General features: G+C 42.6%; 1 protein-coding gene across 1 annotated transcript; it reads right to left on the reverse strand.

Annotated features, from left to right (window-relative positions):
- Window positions 1-3,286: 3,286 nt before the first annotated feature.
- Window positions 3,287-18,093, reverse strand: LOC118988196 (zinc finger protein 211-like). The gene is made up of 3 exons (XM_037047669.1): window positions 17,833-18,093; window positions 15,234-15,360; window positions 3,287-4,647 (listed from the first exon to the last, which is right to left on the reverse strand). Exons 1-3 carry the CDS (start codon window positions 18,013-18,015, stop codon window positions 4,571-4,573), a joined length of 387 nt encoding a protein of 128 aa, XP_036903564.1. The 5' UTR covers window positions 18,016-18,093; the 3' UTR covers window positions 3,287-4,570.
- Between the last annotated feature and the right edge of the window lie 721 nt (window positions 18,094-18,814).

An 18,814-nucleotide genomic window follows, 5' to 3' on the forward strand; every position in this document is an offset into this window, starting at 1 on the left:
ATGTGGTGTCTGCAGGGTGCAGGGGTACAACTTTTCCTATCACCCAAGCTGGGTACTCAAGGTGTGCCCTTCATATAGGCTGAGTACACCCTTCTCTTGCAGTTGAGACTTTGTTGCTGTTGGCAGATCAATGGGAAGGATTTACCCAGGCCAGTGAGAAGCAAGGATTGGCTGTGACCACTGACCAACTTCTGCCATCCACGGGTGATCAGCTAGCTATGCAGGGGCAGGGTGGTGGTGCTTTGATGCGGTCTGTAGCTGTCCAATGGGTGGTGTTCCTGGGGTTCCCCAGGTGTTCAGGCCAAGTTCAGCTCCCACCTGTCTTTTGCCCTCAGCCACCCTGCCTGAGCAGCAATCTGAGATGGCTGCTACTTGTGCTGGGCTTGGAGATTCCCAGGCAAAGCCATGCTATGCATCTAGGCAGGCTGCTGCCAGTTCCAGGCCTGGGGCTCACTGGAGATAGCCATTCATGTGAAAAAGCAGCTTCGGTGCACCCATAAATTGGGTACTACAGAGCCTCTAGGCAGGTCAAACACTGTTAGCCAGGTGGATGGTTCCAGATATGGCACCAGCTTGCCAGCTCTGAGGGAGCAGATTTAGAAAAGGGATGATGGCCTCTGCTCACCTTGAAGCCAGATACATCAGGTTCTCCATGTATATCACTGGTGCCTTTCAAACTGCCGTGCTGTTCTGGAGCTAGAGGGACTGAGTCTGAGTAAATAAGTCTCTGTGGGGGACTACAAAAGAAACTGCTTGGGATTCCAGAGTTTCTTCCACCAATGAAATCCCCACTTGGTTTTGCAGACAGAAGTTATGGCGACTTATCCTCCAGGCGCTGGAACTCAGGGGAGGGGTTTGGTGTGGGGCTGGACTCCTTGCTCCCCAGATATCCTTCCCAAACTTTTATCTACCACACATGGGTGAGGAACAAGACTATTCCTTATCTGTGCCCCTCCGATCAGTTTGGATGGATGAGGTTTCTTTAATTCCCTTGTTCTCAGACTTACATTCAACTCAGTATCTGATGGTTCTGAGTGCTGGTTTTACAGAGGTGAACCATGTCTGCCTATACCACAACCCTGACCAGAAGGCCAGAGACAATTTAGATATAGGCAAAAAAGGGACCAAACAAAACAGAAACCATTAGCCTCTGAAATTCTTTGGGGCTGGGAGGAAAAACAAAATGGACACTCCTTAGTTAATGACGTTGCTCTGCTTGGAAGTGTCAGAGCCACAGGACATCAAGTGATGTGTGGCTCTAGAATATTATGATAAAGTCTTGAGGTCATCCTCAGAAAAGAGACAAGTCCCTGTGGAGCTTCAAGAGTATCTTCCACACACTCAACACAACAGATGATCCTGTCATCTGAAAGCTGGTGAACATCCAGAGCAGTATGCTGGCCACTGACAGCAGTCTGGCCCCAAATATGACCTGCACATACTCCCTGTACACCTGAGACATTTCCATGCAAAATCAGGCCTCACCTGTTCTTTGACAAAAGGCACAATTTTGACATGGACCTCCTGACATTGAGTGGGATGACGAGCCCTAATGAATGAAGGAATGTCTGCAATTTACCCTGTGACCTGGTCGTTGAGTCAAACTACATCAGCCAGAGCTTCCCTGAAGGTGAGCCTCTGAAACAGGTGACATAATTAGTTATTATTGAAGAAATGAAACGTGTTGTCATGGTCGTCCCTCACTCTTCTATATTTCTCAGCTTACATCTTCCTATAAGTTTCTCACCTCAGTTTTTCTTCAAGCTCTTAGTAATGAAAATTACCCGTACATTGTAGAAAGAGGATATTCTGGGTGGCTACATTTCTAGCAGAGCAATAGCTGAAGTTAGTTCCGTCATTCTTAGAACTAAGTTCCCTTAACACAAAACCCATTGGGCCTCATCTGTTCTCTGGCTGCATAGAGCATTGTCTCATACTGCTCCTTAAATAATGAACATTGTATATCCATTCACCATTATTAATAATGTTCCATAGTTTGCTCACTCCCTAACACTTTTATTAAATTTAACTTAATTTTGTTTTTTTAAATACTTTTTGTATTTCTAGAGAGAGAGGAAGGGGAGGAGAGAGAGAGACAAATATCAGTGTGTGGCTGCCTCATAAATGCCCCTTACTGGGGACCTAGCCCACAAAGCAGGCCAGTGACCTGACTGGGAATCCAACAAGCAACCTTTTGGTTTGAATGCCAGCACTCCATCCACTGAGCCACACCAAGCAGGGCTCCATAACCCTTTAACAGTCCCTATGCAGAAAATGTCACTGCATTGACAAATGAAATTATGATCATTTCCATGCAAGGTGGAGAAATACAGTAATCCAAAATGTCTTTCTCACATTCAGATGTCCACTTTCCAAAACTTCATGGATGGCAATCACAGCCATTTTTGTACAAGATGTAAATTTTGTACAAAATTTACAAATTTCCAGGAACATATTAATATTCACAGAAGTTAAAAATGCATCTTACTTCAGTGAGTTTTCATATGAAAAACAATTATTTTTGGCACTTGGCTGGTGTGACTCAGTGGATTGAGTGCCAGCCTCCAAACTGAATGGTCACCAGTTCAATTCCAGGCATATTAGGGAATACGCCTGGGTTGCAAGGCAGTTCTCCAGTTGAAAGGTTGTCAGAGGCAATTGATAGATTGCCGTGTTTCTCTGACACATGGGTGTTTCTCTCCCTCTTTCTCCTTTCCTCTCTCTAAAAAATGATAAATAATTGTTTTATTGTTTAACAGTAATTGTGCTAGAACACAAATATTGACTCCTTCTGCCGGTGGACACTGCTGAGTAACCATCGTTGAGGTCTCCCTCCTGCAGTTGCTACGTCTATTTCAGGGTCTCCCTGAGAGCCCTAACAACTAAAGAAGCTCTTCATTGAAGGTTTGAGATTTAAAACATGTGGTGAGGGTCTGAAAAGCAATGTTGCGGAATGGCAAATGCTCACAAACTGTGTGATGAAAGATCCAAACACCAAGTGCTCCAGAGGCTTGGGGATTGTCTCACACACCACGTTGGAGGATGTGGACGCAGTCAAGAACACACAGCCATACAGGTAGGTAGAAGAGATATAGAACCAAAGAGCCTTTTTCAGGAGAAAATTCCCTAGCCCTGCTGAGGTCTGGCTCAGTGGATTGAGCTCTGCCCTGTGAATCGAAATGTTGCTGGTTTGATTCCTGTCAGGACCCATCTGGATTGTGGACTAGATTCCCAGTTGGGGGCATGTTTGAGACAACAGATCCATATCTGTCTCCCTCTCTCCCTACCTTACCACCCTCCCTCTAAAAATAAATAACTGAAACCTGTTTAAAAAATGATTTTCACAGACATAATGCCCCTTAATTGTGAAGACTTTAGTCGATGGTATCAAAGAAGACACTGAAAAACACCTAACAGATTATTTTAACAACGTGGAAAAATTGAAGTGATTGAAGTCGTGACTGACTCAGGTAGTGGCAAAAAGAGAGGCTTTGCTTTTGTAACCTTTGATGACACTGCCTGTGTAGACAAGGTTGTCATTTAGGAGAACCATACTCTGAGTGGATAATATCCACCACAGTGCATAATATCCTAGCCTGTCATGCAAAAGATAAGTGAATGTGCAGAGACCCAGCCATGAATCACTGGGGTCTCATCAGTCCTGAGCTGTGTGCACTAAGCTCAAAAAGGAGGTAGGCAAAATGCAGCTAAGGCTCAATGTAGTTTCCCCTGGAGAGACCAATGCAAATAACAGATAGGATTCCCATGAAGACTATGAGGCAGATGTTAAACACTATAAGACATCAGAAAAAAAACACAGAAAATTCATGATTATTAAAATAATGAAAACAGCAGCTAGCTGAGTTTCTCATGTCTCTGGCCCTGCTATCCTTCTGTCTTATGCTGAGGGCTGAATATGCTGTGGTAGATTGTGCCCAGCTCTGGAGCCCGACTCACATGTCTGAATCCGGCCACTTCAATCTGACAATTGTCTGCCTGTGACCTTGGAAAAACCCTTTCCTCCTCTAGATCCTATTTCCCCCAGAAATACACTAACAGTTACTAATTCCCAGAGTGTAGTTAGGATTAAAATAACAATTTTGATCAAAATGCAGGCCCTGGATAATTTTTATTCAAGGATGAAGGCTGCTCTTTCTTAAAACTATTTTATGCTCTGGATTTTAGAGAGGGTAAGGAAGGGAGAAAGAGAGCGAGAGAAATGTTGAACTGCGAAAACATTAGTGTTTGCCTCTCCCACTCTCCTAACTTGGAAACTGGACCAAAACACAGGCATGTGCCCTGACCAGGAATTGAACATGCAGTCTTTGGTTTGTGGGACAACATTCAAGCCACTGTGCCACTCAATCCAGGGAAAGGGTGTTTTTATCTCTATTTACACAGGAAAATGCTGAGGCCTATACACTGAATCACTTTCCTGTAATAACAGCTATGGTCAATAATCTAAGATATAAACCCAAGTTGCATGGCCAAGATATGGGGAGTCTAATCACTGTTTTCTCGTCTTTGGCTTCTGGGAGAGCTTTCATGCTCAACAAATACCCATTGACCTTCACACCACCTGGTGCACCTTCAAGTTCTGCTGTAGCACATCAACCGCAGATGAAAGACCACAGAAGGGGCTGAAAACTTAGAAACAAAATTATTATATTACTTAATGACTGAATTTACAAAAGCAATGCAGTGTTAAAAATGCAGATTATTCTATAAAATATATGATAACTACCTGCACATTCTTTACAGCAAAAAATCCAAATAATTTGGATGTGTTTTCTACTACTAAAAACAATTTTTCCATAAAAACAATTATTCCATGAAACAAAAATTATCTGTTTTTCAAGGAGTGAAAAACCTTCACTCCATTTTCAAGGAGTGAAAATGGGTGACATTACAACATAGATCTTTGTTGTTTCACTCTCCTATTTTCTATAGAGTAGCCTAAAATTATAAAACAATAGGTAAAGTATGTGAGCACAGAATATACTAAAAACATACCCGTTTTACATACACTCCTGAAAAATACTAATCATAAATCCTTAGAAAAGTACCACTAGAACAATAAAAAGAACATGACAAATATATGAAAACAGCTAAAATTATAAAAAATAGACAAATCAACATTTTGTTAGAGTGGGGGAATGCAACCCTCATATACTTTAAGTATGAATGCATAAAGGCACAAGTTTAGATCATGATTTGTTAGGTACTTCAACATTTAAATATTAAATTTCTGAGACATATATCTCCACACTCTGAGCATATAAAATTAAACTCAGACATTTTCAGAAAGTTTTTTTCAGTATCATTACATTGAAAAAAAATTTTTTTCTACAATCTAACCTTTTACAAAGTGAGACCTCTCCAACATCAAAAGGCTAAAGACTTATGGCTAGAGATTTCCCATGTTCACTTCACGCTTGAATCCTTTTACCAGTGTGAACTATGATTAACATGCCTATGGAAACGAGATGAAAGATTTCCCACATTTCATGTCATAAAGATTATCTCCTCTGCAAACTCTCTGATAAGAAAGGAGTCAGAATCAAAAACATTTTCCCTGTACTCATACTCATTAGGCCGTTTACCTCAGGAACCTGGGAATATAATGGAAGATTGTGGTATAAAAAGATTCTCATATTGCATATATAAAAAACCTTCTTGAATCAGTGGAAATCGCTGATACTAGAAAACCATTTCCCAAATTCACTGCAGGCATAAGGCCATTCTCCAGGGTGACTCTCTGATGACAACTGAGGGGACTGCTACAGAAAAAGGATTCCCACTTTCACTGCATTCATACGGCATTTCTCCAATGTGAAGTGTCCAAGGAAAATGAAGATTACTGATTAAACATGTCCCACATTCCCCGCAGACATAAAACTTTGCTACTGTGTGCAGTCTGATAACAACGACAGTTAATGAATAGATAAAAGACTTCCCACTTTCACCACATTCATAAGTGCTTCTTTGGTGTGAACTCTTTGAGGATAATGGAGGTGACTGGTACACATAAAGTGTTTCCCCGTTTAGTGCACTCACCAGTGCTTTATCCAGTGTGAACACTCTGATGAAAATGGAGGGCAGAGCTACTGATACAAGATTCCCCATGTTCAATGCACTCATAAGGCCCTTCTCCAGTGTGAACTTTCTCATGATGACGGAGACCAGAGCGACTGGTGTAAGATTTTTCACATTTACCACACTTATAAGGCCTTATTCCAGTGTGAACTCTGTGATGATGACGGAGGGAAGAGCTATGGGCAAAAGATTTTTTGCATTCACTACACTCATAAGGCCTTTCTCCAGTGTGAACTCTGTGATGTTTACGAAGCTCAGAGTTTTGGGTAAAAGACTTGCCGCATTCACTGCACTTATAAGGCTTTTCTTCTATATGAACTCTCTGATGATGACGGAGGGAAGAGCTACAGGTAAAAGATTTTCTGCATTCACTGCACTCATAAGGCCTTTCTCCAGTGTGATCTCTGTGATGTTTTCGAAGGTAACAGATACGGGTAAAAGATTTACCACATTCACCACATTTATAAGGCCTTTCTCCCGTGTGAAAATTCTGATGATGACGGAGGTTAGAGCTTTGCGTGAAAGATTTACCACATTCACCACACACATAAGGCCTTTTTCCAGTATGAACTCTATGATGATACCGGAGGCCACAGCTACTGGTGAAAGATTTTCCACAGTCACCACACTTGTAAGGCCTTTCTCCAGTGTGAACTCTCTGATGAGAATTAAAGTTAGCTTTTTGCTTAAACAATTTCCCACATTCACTGCACCCATAAGGCCTTTCTCCAGTGTGAAGTTTCTGATGATGGCTCAGACCAGAGTGACTGGTATAAGATTTCCCACATTCACCACACTTATATGGTCTTTCACCAGTGTGAACTCTCTGATGTACACGAAGGGCAGGGCTACTGGTGAAAGATTTCCCACACTCACCGCACTTAAAAGGCCTTTCTCCAGTGTGAACTCTCTGATGAACCTGGAGGGCAGAAATTCGGCTAAAAGACTTCACACATTCAGTGCACTCATAAGGTCTTTCTCCAGTGTGAACTCTATGATGAATACGGAGGGCAGAAATTGTGTTAAAAGACTTCCCACATTCACAACACAAAAAAAACTGTTTTCTAGTAAGGAATTTCCGGTCAACAAGTGTGTTGTCACAGCCAATGGCTTTCTTGTATTCTCTTGGGGTGTAATATTTTGTAGTTTGTAAAGTCATTCCAGACTTAGAGATTTCATTTTCCCTGTGCACGGTGGAGCTGATGAGGAAGCATTTTCTATCCTGACTAGAGCTACAAGCCTTCCACAACACATGGGATTTGCAGCTCTTTGCAAGCGAGACCCTGTCCACACTGCTGATGAAACGATTCTTTGTCATGTCCTGCTCCTGGAGTTGGTGGCTTTGTGCACTGAAATAAAATGGTTTTGCACATGCCCCACACCTCAGCAGTGTTGGGCTCTGCCGAGTTCCCTGCTGGTCAATGAAGAAGAAAATATGTCTCAAGACACACCCACAACTCTCACAGGGGTGGTTCTTCTGGGAAGACAGTGCTGACTTCAGATTCATAGCCCTTGAGCCTCTGACATTAACATTCTCTTCAATGGGTGCCTCCCCATCCTCTGTTCCACAGCAACAACCTGAAGAAAAACAAACGCTAGTAACGTACACACTGACCTATAGGGAGCGGGTTTTCTCATCACTGATTTGCATCAGTTACATCTGGCATGATTTTATATGATGATTTCCAAGACAAATCAGTCTCAAAAAAAGCCCCTAGGGCTGTAATATGGGGAAATCATTAACTAAGAATACCAGGATATGGGGGAACCTAAGGAAGAGAAGCTGGCTTTAGAAGTTATCCCTGTCATAGGGGATGCCAGCAAAATCCTTCCTGCTTGTGTTGGGAGGCTGTGTAGAGGACACAAATGTGTTCCAAACTATTAAAATCAACCACAGCAGAGTAGTAGATGCTGTGTTAGTTTTGCATAGAAGTATGTGCACACTTCAAGGTGCAATAGGCATTGATTAAAATGAGAGAGCACATGAAAAAGACTCCTCAGAGAAAGGGTTGTGGTGTACAAGTTAGAGAGGCAGAGATGACCCATGGCTGGAAGTCAAATATATGAAGGAAAATTATTAAAAGTAACAAACAGCCCTGGCTGGAGTGGCTCAGTGGATTGAGAGCAGCCTGTGAAGCAAAGGGTCACCAGTTTGATCCCAGTCAGGGCACGTGACTGGGTTGCAGGCCAGGTCCTCAGTCATGGGTACACAATAAGAAACGTCCCATTGATGTTTCTCTCCCTCTCTTTCTCCTTCCCTTCCCTCCTCTCTAAAATAAATAAATAAAATGTTAAAAACACATACAAACACACATACAAGGTGCCAATATAGAAAAGGACAAGTTTAATTAAGTGTGGCCACTGGCAATGGTGAGGAATAAACTCAAAGAGAACAAGTTCCTCACTATGCTTTAACCAAGGCTTTGAATCAAATACTCCCTACCTCCCATACCCACTTACGAGTCCATACTGTCATGGCTGGATGCCTGATTCTCTGTAATACACAAAGAAGTCTTCCACTTCCCTCCCCAATGAGCAATTATGTGGAGTACAGATGATGCAACTTCGAAGAGAAAGCAGAAGAGGTGAATAACCAACACTGTCATAGAACAACTCTGCACCAAAAAAGCTAAAGTTAGAGATCTATGTGAGTGACCAGAGGAAGATGGGAGAATAAAAAATACAAGATCCAACCCCCTTTAAGAATAATTAGACATTTATCCACGATAAACAGTGTCCCTACAGGAAAGGAGAAGAAGCTTAAGAGACAAGTTATTTCAAAGAGCTACAAGTTGGAGCCTAATACAAAGAGCTACGCAAAAGAATAGCATGAAAGACTGGCTCAGCAAACAGGGTTAGATGCAAAAGACATGGGTAGGAACTTCTGGGAGACACAGCACTTGTGCCACCATTGACTCTAGTGGCCTCTTTCTGGCCACCAAAGACTCTCAGAGGTCACTAAATACTTGGAAAACTGCAGCCCTGCCACTGAGGGCCCCTTCAGCCTTCACAATGCTGACTTTGGTCATGGGGTAGCAAGAAGAATGGGAAGTGCCCTGGCTGGTGTAGCTCAGTGGATTGAGCACGGGCCTGCAAACCAGACGATCGGGGTTCGATTCCCAGTCAGGGCACATGCTTGGGTTGCAGGCCAGTTTCTGGCAGGGGCCAGTTCCCTGCAGGGGATGCACGAGAAGCAACAATACATTGATGTTTCCTTCCTCTCTCCTTCCTTTCCCCTCTGAAGATAAATAAATAATAAAATATTAAAAAAAAAAAAAAAGAATGGAGCCCTGGCTGGTGTAGCTCAGTGGATTGAGCGCAGGCCTGCAAACCAGACAATCGGGGTTCGATTCCCAGTCAGGGCACATTCCTGGGTTGCAGGCCAGTTCCCAGCAGGGGCAAGTTCCCAGCAGGGGATGCACAAGAAGCAACCATACATTGATGTTTTCTCATCCTCTCTCCTTCCCTTCCCCTCTAAAGATAAGTAAATAAAATATTTTTAAAAATTAAAAAAAAAACTAACATAAAAAAAAAAGAATGGGAAGTGAAGATTCTCATCAGCCAAAAACACAACACACCACCTAGCAAGCCCCCTTGTACGTACATGCAGATAAAACTACTCTAAACAGAACTGGGTCCGGAAATACAAAAAAGTAACTGCTTCATCAAATATCAGACATCAACACTAACTCAAAGGGAAATATAAAAAAATCACAAAAGAAACATCATAATGTTAAAGTGAATTAAGCCAAATTATGGAGGTATATAAATTGACAAAAAGTAATTCTAAAAATCATTTCTAAAAATTTCAATCAGGTGCAAGCAAATACACACGGAACTCAACATAATGAACAAACAAACATAGGAACAAAACTTGGGAATCAGTGAGAAAGAAATCATAAAGAAGATGAAAAAGAAATCTGAATTGGAGAATACAATGAATAAAATGAAAAATGCACAAGAGTTTCAAAAGTAGACAAGATCAAGGACTTAAAAAATATATCACCTCAAAGGCAGGTGATTTAAAGTCTTCCATGTAAATAAGCATGTGGGGACAGAGCTGGTGAATTGTGGAACACCATATAGATAACTTGTATTTATTTTTTTATTTTTTATTTTATTTTTTAAATTTTTATTTAATTCTTGTTCAAGTACAGTTTTCTGTCTTATATTCCTAGCTCTGCCCCCCTCAGTGCTCCCCACCTCCCTCCCATTTCCGCCCCCCACCTTAGTTATTGTCCACGTGCCCTTTATACTTGTTCATGTGAGTCCATCCCCTTAACTTGTATTTATATTATAGGAGTCTCATAGGAGGGGCCAAAAGGAGAAATAGAGAGATAGGTAAACATGAAGGGATGAAGGGGAAGAGAAGCACACAAAATTGGTTTTAAAAAATGAACTACAGGGCCCTGGCTGGTGTAGCTCAGTGGATTGAGTGCAGGCCTGAGAACCAGATGACCGCGTTTCGATTCCCAGTCAGGGCACATGCCTGGGTTGCAGGCCAGTTCCTGGCAGGGGCTATTTCCCAGCAGGGGATGCACGAGAAGCAACCATACATTGATGTTTCTCTTCCTCTCCTTACCTTCCCCTCTAAAAATAAGTAAATAAATAAATATTTTAACAGATTGAATTCAAAGTATGAAAAAGAAATTTGAGATTTCTGGCCAGGAGGTGTAGGTAGAAACCTTTCACTTCCTTGCACAACCAAAAGGAGGATAACAACTGATCTAAAATCAATGAACAACCAAAAGCGCCAGAAAACCAAACTGCATGGAACTCTGGTGACCAAGGAATTAAAGAAAAAATCTACTAGAACAACTGGTCCTGTAAGGTGGTGGACCGCAGGCTGACTCAGAAAAAACAGGGCAACGTGGCAGACCTTGGGGGCGGGGGTTGGCTGCCTAGCTCCTAGGGCTGTGCAGGAGAGGCTGACTTAAGGGGAAACCTGAGGCTCAGAGGTAGCTGTGGACTACTCAGAGGTGAGAGAAACTCCAGTCTCACAGGAGAGTCCCTTGGAAAGGGTGCTAGAGAGGAGCAGGCAGATGAGCTACATTGTTCCCTCTCTGGCCCCTCCCCCACGGGCAGCAACACAGCACAGCAAGGAGGTTTGCCCTACTAGCTGGGAATACCTAAGGCCCCACTCTCTTATAATCCATCAGCTGCACCAAGACAAAGAAATATGGCCCAAATGAAAGAACAGAGCAAAACCTCAGAACTAAGTGATGAGGAGATTGCCAACCTATCTGATGGAGAATTTAAAGCCCTGGTAATCAAAATGCTCACAGAAGTGATTGAGCTTGGTCAAAAAATGAAAAAACAAACAAAGGATACCCAAAGTAAAATAAGCAAAATATTCAGGGAGCCAACAGTGACAATATTCAGGAGTCAAAGCAACGATCTGGAACAAAAGGAAAAAATAAACATCCAACCAAAACAAAAGGAAGAAACAAGAATTCAAAAAAGTGAAGAGATTCTTACAAACCTCTGGAACAACCTGAAACCTTCCAATACCCAAATTATAGGGGTGCCAGAAAAAGAAGAGGAAGACCAAGAAACAGAAAACTTATTTGAACAAATAATGATGGAAAACTTCCCCAATCTGGCAAAGGAAATAAACTTCCAGGAAGTCCAGGAAGCCCAGAGAGTCCCAAAGAAGTTGGACTCAAAGAGGAACACACCAAGGCACATCATCATTAAGTTACCCAAGATTAAATATAGAGAATCCTAAAAGAAGTGAGACAGACGAAAGGAGAGAGTTACCTACAAAGGAGTGGGGGTAGTCTTTATGGGTAGTCTTTACCTACCCATAAAGCTATTGCCTGATTTCTCAAAAGACCAATGCAGGCAAGAAGGGCTGGAAAGAAGCATCTTAAGTCATGAAAGGCAAGGAACTACATCCAAGATAACTACCCAGCAAAATTTTCATTTAGAACGGAAGGGCAGATAAAGTACTTCCCGTATAAGGTCGAGTTAAAGGAGTTCATCATCATGAAGTCATTTTTATATGAAATGTTAGAGGGACTTATCTAAGAAAAAGAAGATAAAAAACATGTACAGTAAAATGAAAACAAACTTATAACTATCAACAACCGAACCTAAAAGAAAAGAAAAACAACAAAAACAAAAATTAAGGAAACAACCAGAACAGGAACAAAATCAGGGAAATGGATATCAAATGGAGGGATTTCAGTGGGAAGGGGGAAGGAAGAAATAGTGGGGGAAGGTACAGGGAAGAAGAAGCATAACTAGTAGGTATAAAATAGATGGGGAGAGATTAAAAAAAGAATATAGGAAACAGAGGACTCAAATACTTAATAGGTACAACCCATGGACATAAACTAAGGTGAGGGAATTCTAGAGGGTTGTGAGGGCAGGGAGGATGGGGGGTGGCAATTGGGAAAACTGTAATAGCATAATCAATAAAAATGATTTTAAAAAAAAGAAATTTGAACAGCCAAGTTTAACATTCTCCCAGATCCCTGTACACATTCAATGCAAACAGGATTTCAGCATGACATATTATAATAAAAGTGGCAAAAATAAAAAGCGAAAAAAAATTTGAAAGACCGGAGACAACAATAGAAACTCCTCATGTTAAGGACAACACTCCCATAAGGCCAGCAATATTTTTCTCGGAAGAAACCTTGCAGACTTGGAGAATTTCAAATGATATACTCAAAACACTGAAGGAAAACATCTGCAAAGCACAATGCTTTATTCCAAAAACCTCATCCTCACTTTAACAAGCAAAAAACTTTCCCAGACACAAAAGATGAAGAGATTAATTTCCACTCATCCTGACTTACTACCAATTCGGGGGGCGGTCGGGGGGAGAGATCTTTGAGCTAAAATAAACATGTACTACATAGAAGCAGGAAACCATGGGAAAATGTAAAACTTTCTGGTAAAGCCAGGATGTCATCAGGGTCACAATACTAAGACAGTTCATTGGTGGATATACTTTATTGAACTCTATTGTACAGAACAAATAAAAGTAGATTAAGAACAACAATGGTGACAATATTTGTGAATAGGTACACAATATAGAAAGAGGTGAACTATGAAATCAAAACATGTAAAGGGGGGGAAAACATGTGAAGGGGTAGTGTGGCAGAGGGTCACAGAGTAGAATATTTTGAATGCAGTGAAGCTGTTTTCAGATTACAACAAACTGTTAAGAAAATGAGTTTTATGTAAGTCTAATAAAAAACAAACCATAACCACAATCCTGTGAAATGGATGCACAAAAGAGAAAGGAACGAAATCTCAAAAAAAGAAAAGAACTGGTTGGTGTGGCTCAGTGGATTGAGTGCTGACCTGTAAACCAGTTCGATCCCCAGTCGGGGCACATGCATGTGTGGTGGCCCAGGTCCTCAGATGGGAGCACATGAGAGGCAACCACACATTGAAACATCTCCCTCTCTTTCCCCCTCCATTCCCCTCTCTCTAAAAATAAATTAGTAAAACCTTTTAAAAAAGAAAAAGAAAGGAAAAAGAAAAAAATACAGCAAAATGGAAAGACAAAAGGAACTACAAAAAAGGCAGAAAACATAACAATATGGCAACACCTTTGGAAGATATGAGTGAGTGAAGGGATGAAAACGCAAGACACAAAAGCATTTGAGATATTGTGTCCTGTCCATTGTCACCAGTTTGGCTCAAATAAACACATAAAAATTCTCATGATGGGTGAAAAAGGTGAAGGGATTAAAAAGTACAAACTGACAATTACAGAACACTCAACTGGATGTAAAGTACAGTCTAAGAAATAAAGTCAGTAACATTCTACTGATTATGTATGGTGTTACATGGAATGAGATTTATGGAGATGATCACTTAGTAAGTTATACAATGTCTAATCATGAAACTAATATCATAATGTATGTCAACCGTATTTAAAAATAAGAAAAAGATAGAGTAAATAAATATATGAATAAATAAATAAATTAAGGATTAGTTGGGATTACCTTGTGTGTCCCCCAAAAAAGTCTCCAAAACACAACATATGCTGCTTCCAGGAGACTCACTAAATCTTTATGGACACAAATACACTGAAAACAAAGAGATGTAAAAAATATTCCATTCAAATAACAACAAAGAGAGTGGGGAGGATAACAACTGTAATTACTATATGCCCCAAAATAGAGCACCTATGTACATAAGCAAACAATATGAGATCTGAAAGGAAAAAACTCAAGGCAACACTACTAGAAACCTTGAATATTCATCTTCTAACAATGGGTAGATCATCCATTTCAAAAGCAACAAGGAATTATTGAAGTTTGAAAACACTGTTGAGGAAACAGAGTTGATAAATATACACATAGCATTTTATCTACCCCTGGCCAAATGGCTCTGTTTGTTAGAGCATTGCCCCACATACACCAAAAGGTTGGGGGTTTGATTCTTGGTCAGGGCACAAACATAGGTTACAGGTTCGAGGCCCTCCGATAGGTACGTACAGAAGGAAAATGATCAATGCTCCTCTCTCACATTGATATTTCTCCTTCTCTCTCCCTTCTTTCTCTAACAATCAATAAAAAGATTTTGTAGTGAGCACAAAAAATATATACACTTGTAGAAATGTTTGAGAATATAAAAATGCTTTTTCTCTCTAATCAATGTGAAATCTATTTGGCTTCTGGCAATACTGCTGAGGTCGAATCCTTCCCCACAAGGGTTCTGTACAGCAGGGATGGGGGCAGCAGGGAGAGTGGGGGGGGGGGTGGGTGCAAGCAAACCAGCCCTGCCAAGTCCAGGATCCACCCAGACACTGGGGAAGTGAATAGTGCCCGAAGTCCACATGGGAGGATGGAGCAACCCCTGAGGAATGAAGGGCACAGGTGACATGCAAAGCCTAGTCCAGGTCACTGGTGAGATGGAAAGTGCTTTAAAAAAAAAACCCTGTGAGTTAGCATATTAAAATATGGAGCAATGAACAGCAACAACTAAAAGAAAACACCCCTGCAGACATGGTCAGGGGCCAGCCTAACACCAGATGCTGCTGTCCATCTCTCCCTGGGTACGTGACCAGTCAGGATCCTTACAGCTTAGGATAGAAAAAGCAAAGTGTAACCCTGAGGAAGGGGTGTGCAGGCAAGGCAAAGAAAAGTGCACAGGGAGAGTCGATGTCTTACCCAGCGATGATACAAGAGCATAGTTCTCCAGCATCACATCAAAGTATAGGCGTCTCTGAGCCTCATCCAGAAGGAGCCATTCTGTCCTGGAGAGATACACGGCAACATCCTCAAAGGTCACAACAACCTATCAAAATTAATACAAATGAATCTGGAATAATCTCTCTGAGACCCTTTTTCCTACTCTTCTCCACACTGAACCCCTTTGATGGGCCCTCCATTCAGAGCAGACACCAGTTCTTGGTGCCAGAACTGCCTGCTATCCGTCTCATTATCACTCACATCACCCTCAGCAAAGGCAGGCAGGATAAGAGAAAGTGGGGCAGAGGAATACCATCTAATCTAAGGTCAATACCTGCAGGGTCACATTCTTCCTACTAAACAAATCCACTGAGTCTCCCCCATCATGCCTCTAAAACACAGCCATATATGGTCTTAGGCTTTACCCTTAATTCCAAACATGAGAACCCAGGGCCATCAGCTAGCACTTCCTCTAGCTGTGCACACAGTGTGATCTCTCCCTGCTTCACAGCTTCACACCCAGGTTCACTCTCTCAGCTCTGCCCCCTTTACCCTCCTGCATAAAAGAGACTCCACTTTTGCACGACTCCATCCTCGACCCTTCTGCAGGTTTCAGACCCATGTGTTAGCTGCTCACAAGATGTTTCCACACAGAGTGGAAAATTTAAAATTTACTTCTTTAAAAATGTAAAGGGGAAGGGGGTGTTGGAGATGGAAGAAGGTATGAAGGAGATAAATGGTAATGAGAAAAAATACTATGAAGATATTAAAGGATGGGTCAAGAATCCAACCTTTTTTCCCACCCTTGAGGCCCAATGCAGGTCCATCAGCTCTCCTCTGGATCATAGAACTCCCAGGTCCAGGGCCCCCTGCTTCCCCCATTAACCCCCATACTCTGTTCCCCTGCAGGGGGATAGAGACTATTTAACCCAGGAGAGACCAACTCCTTTCTCTTATGCAAATACCCCATTATCTCCCTAATAGATACCTTAATTATCAATTGGCCACTTTACAAGTCTGATCTTTGAATTGCTTGTGCCTCCTGTTTAACACAAACAAAGGAGACCTGAGGTACCTATTCCCAGCTCTGTAGCATCTCCAAGCGCTGGTAGGTGCAGGTGTCCCTTCCTGGATAACCTGCCTTCAATGCTTACAGTGGCTGTTTGTGTGGGGGGGAAAATGATATAGGAGACATACTAAACCTGACCAGCTTAGAGGAGTCCTCCCAGACACGGCCTTACAAACTGAGAGTGAAAAGACCCCTATATATGGTCTGAAATTAAAACTTTCTAACTAAAGCAAATCATAGCAAGTAGTCATGTCCTAGGCCTAAGGACATGTCCCCTAAGGAAAGTTAACTTTGACCTTAACTGAGCCCATCTTTGATTTTTGTACCTTGGAATGTCAGGAAATTTCCTTTTTTCTTATCCCTCATGGCACAAGCACTGCATGAGAGCTGAGACCAAAAAACTCCAGTGTTATTATTGTGTTCATTCATTAAATATTAAATATCTTACACCCAGTAATGTAAAAGAATTGCATCCATTCATTTTTATCTTTTATAGAACATCAAGGATTTTCCTGCTTTGTTTTTTTCCCACCTCCCTAACCCATCACCAATGAATTCCAAGTTCCCAACTTACAGATATCTTCCTTTTTGATTCTGATGTATAAAATAAGTGGTAAAACTGACATTTTCTGAAGTATTTTCACACTCCCCTGATTTTTTTTCCTGGAAATCATCCCTAGTATGGCTCAAATAAACATTTTTAAAAGTCTCTACCGATTGAATGTTTCCTACATTCACACCAGAAATGGGAGCACCATGATAGTACCTGGGACCTGCACTCAGGATTGGGGTATCCCCAGGGTCTCCTCATTTGAAAGCTGAAAAATTACTGAGGGAAGAATCTTTAGACACTACGCAGTACTGTCACCACCAGGTAGGGACTGGAACACCCTTTCCTTCTTATTCTAATTTGATAATGATTCGCAGCTTCAGAACCTGTGGGAAGAAGCAAGCAACCACCCTCAGCTCCTGGTAAGTAGGTCTGTATCTCAGCCCAGCCCCCGAGTCAGGTGAAGTCCCAAGTTTCTCCCAAGTGCGATGGCTTACCAGCTCTGTGTGACCTCGGACAAGGGCTCCGCTTCCTGTGCCTCAATGTCCTCATCACCCCACTCCAGTTGGTTTTCTATCTCAGAAGGATCTAAACAGCTTTCAAAACCATGACACAGCTTGTGTCTCTCTGTTCACGACCATCCCGGGCTCCCAGAACCAGTAGAATGAAGGCGCAACCCCTCTGCCTCCCAGTCAGGACGCGACTCCGCCTAAGACTGTTTAAAGCAGATGTAAGACCAAGGCCAGGCGTGCAGGTCTTTCGGGGTCAACGACACCTGCACATGTTTAGAAGGCGGCACCTCGGCGGGTCACCCATGCCAACCCCGTCACACCGGGTCACCCACCAGCGCCTCAGATTCCGGACGCCAGGGCCGGGGCTGCAGGACGTGACAGGCGCCCCGCACCCGGGCTGCAGGGCTCGGTGGGCGGAGGGCGGAGGGCCCGGGTTCGCGCACTCACCTCAGTCGGGCGCCTCAGCTCGGTCGCCGCCATCGGACTGGGTGGCAGGAAAGTGGCGGGAGCCGCGGGCGAGGAGGGTGTCCCTGGTATTGGGGTTACTGTCCCAACGCTGACGCCGGACACCCGGGCAGCGTACTCGGCCTCGCAGCTGTGTGGGGAGCGGCACACTGGCGCCTCCTCCATTGGATCCTGTGACCACGAGACCCTGGCCGGGCAATAAGGAAACTGAGGGAAGAGGAAATGTCCGCCAGGACGCTGAGGGAAGTCCCGCCCCACAGCAGTGATCAAACGGAAATGCCTTTTCGGAGACTTTATTGACTCAGCCTTGCCTGCCTTCTGGGTAATGTAGGTTTTAACGTCCACGGTTGGGGCCAGGACCCCAAAGCCGGGATCTTGAATTTCCCGAGCCGACTCCAAGCATGGATTTGTAGGTTTACAGCCCAAGTACACCCTGAGAATACTAAATCCGCTCTTTAGCCGCCTGTATGGACTTCATTTCTTGGGAGGTGTCTAGTATGCAGGCTGGATCTTTGATTCAGGCCGAGGAGCATGTTTCTCCTTTGGGCGTAATGTTGTTGGCATACGCTGCTCCAGTCCCTCATGCTCTCTATCCTGCATCAGGAGGACCAACGGTGCAAATTAAATGTAATAAATAACACAAATACTTAAGTGCATCTGTGCCTGGTGCAGCCAGAAGTCTTATCTCTGCCTGGGCAGTAGTAGTGTGACTAGATTCCTCACTGATTTTATCAGATGCCTCTAACCTGAATTACACATTTTTTTCAAACAATGGAGTACATGCTGACCTCATCAAAGACATGCAGTTACAGGAATTCAGCCCAGAAAGTGGATGTAAAGTTCCAGACCAACCAATTGAATTTACTAATATGGCTAGGGACACTGATTTGTTTGTTCCTAAGTGCAAATTGTAGCCTATTATATATGCAATAACACTAGCTGAAAAATAATAATATATATAACT

The sequence above is a fragment of the Sturnira hondurensis genome, unplaced genomic scaffold, assembly GCF_014824575.4.
Source record: "Sturnira hondurensis isolate 20B ecotype Veracruz unplaced genomic scaffold, ASM1482457v3 Scaffold0006199, whole genome shotgun sequence".
NCBI lineage: Eukaryota > Metazoa > Chordata > Mammalia > Chiroptera > Phyllostomidae > Sturnira > Sturnira hondurensis.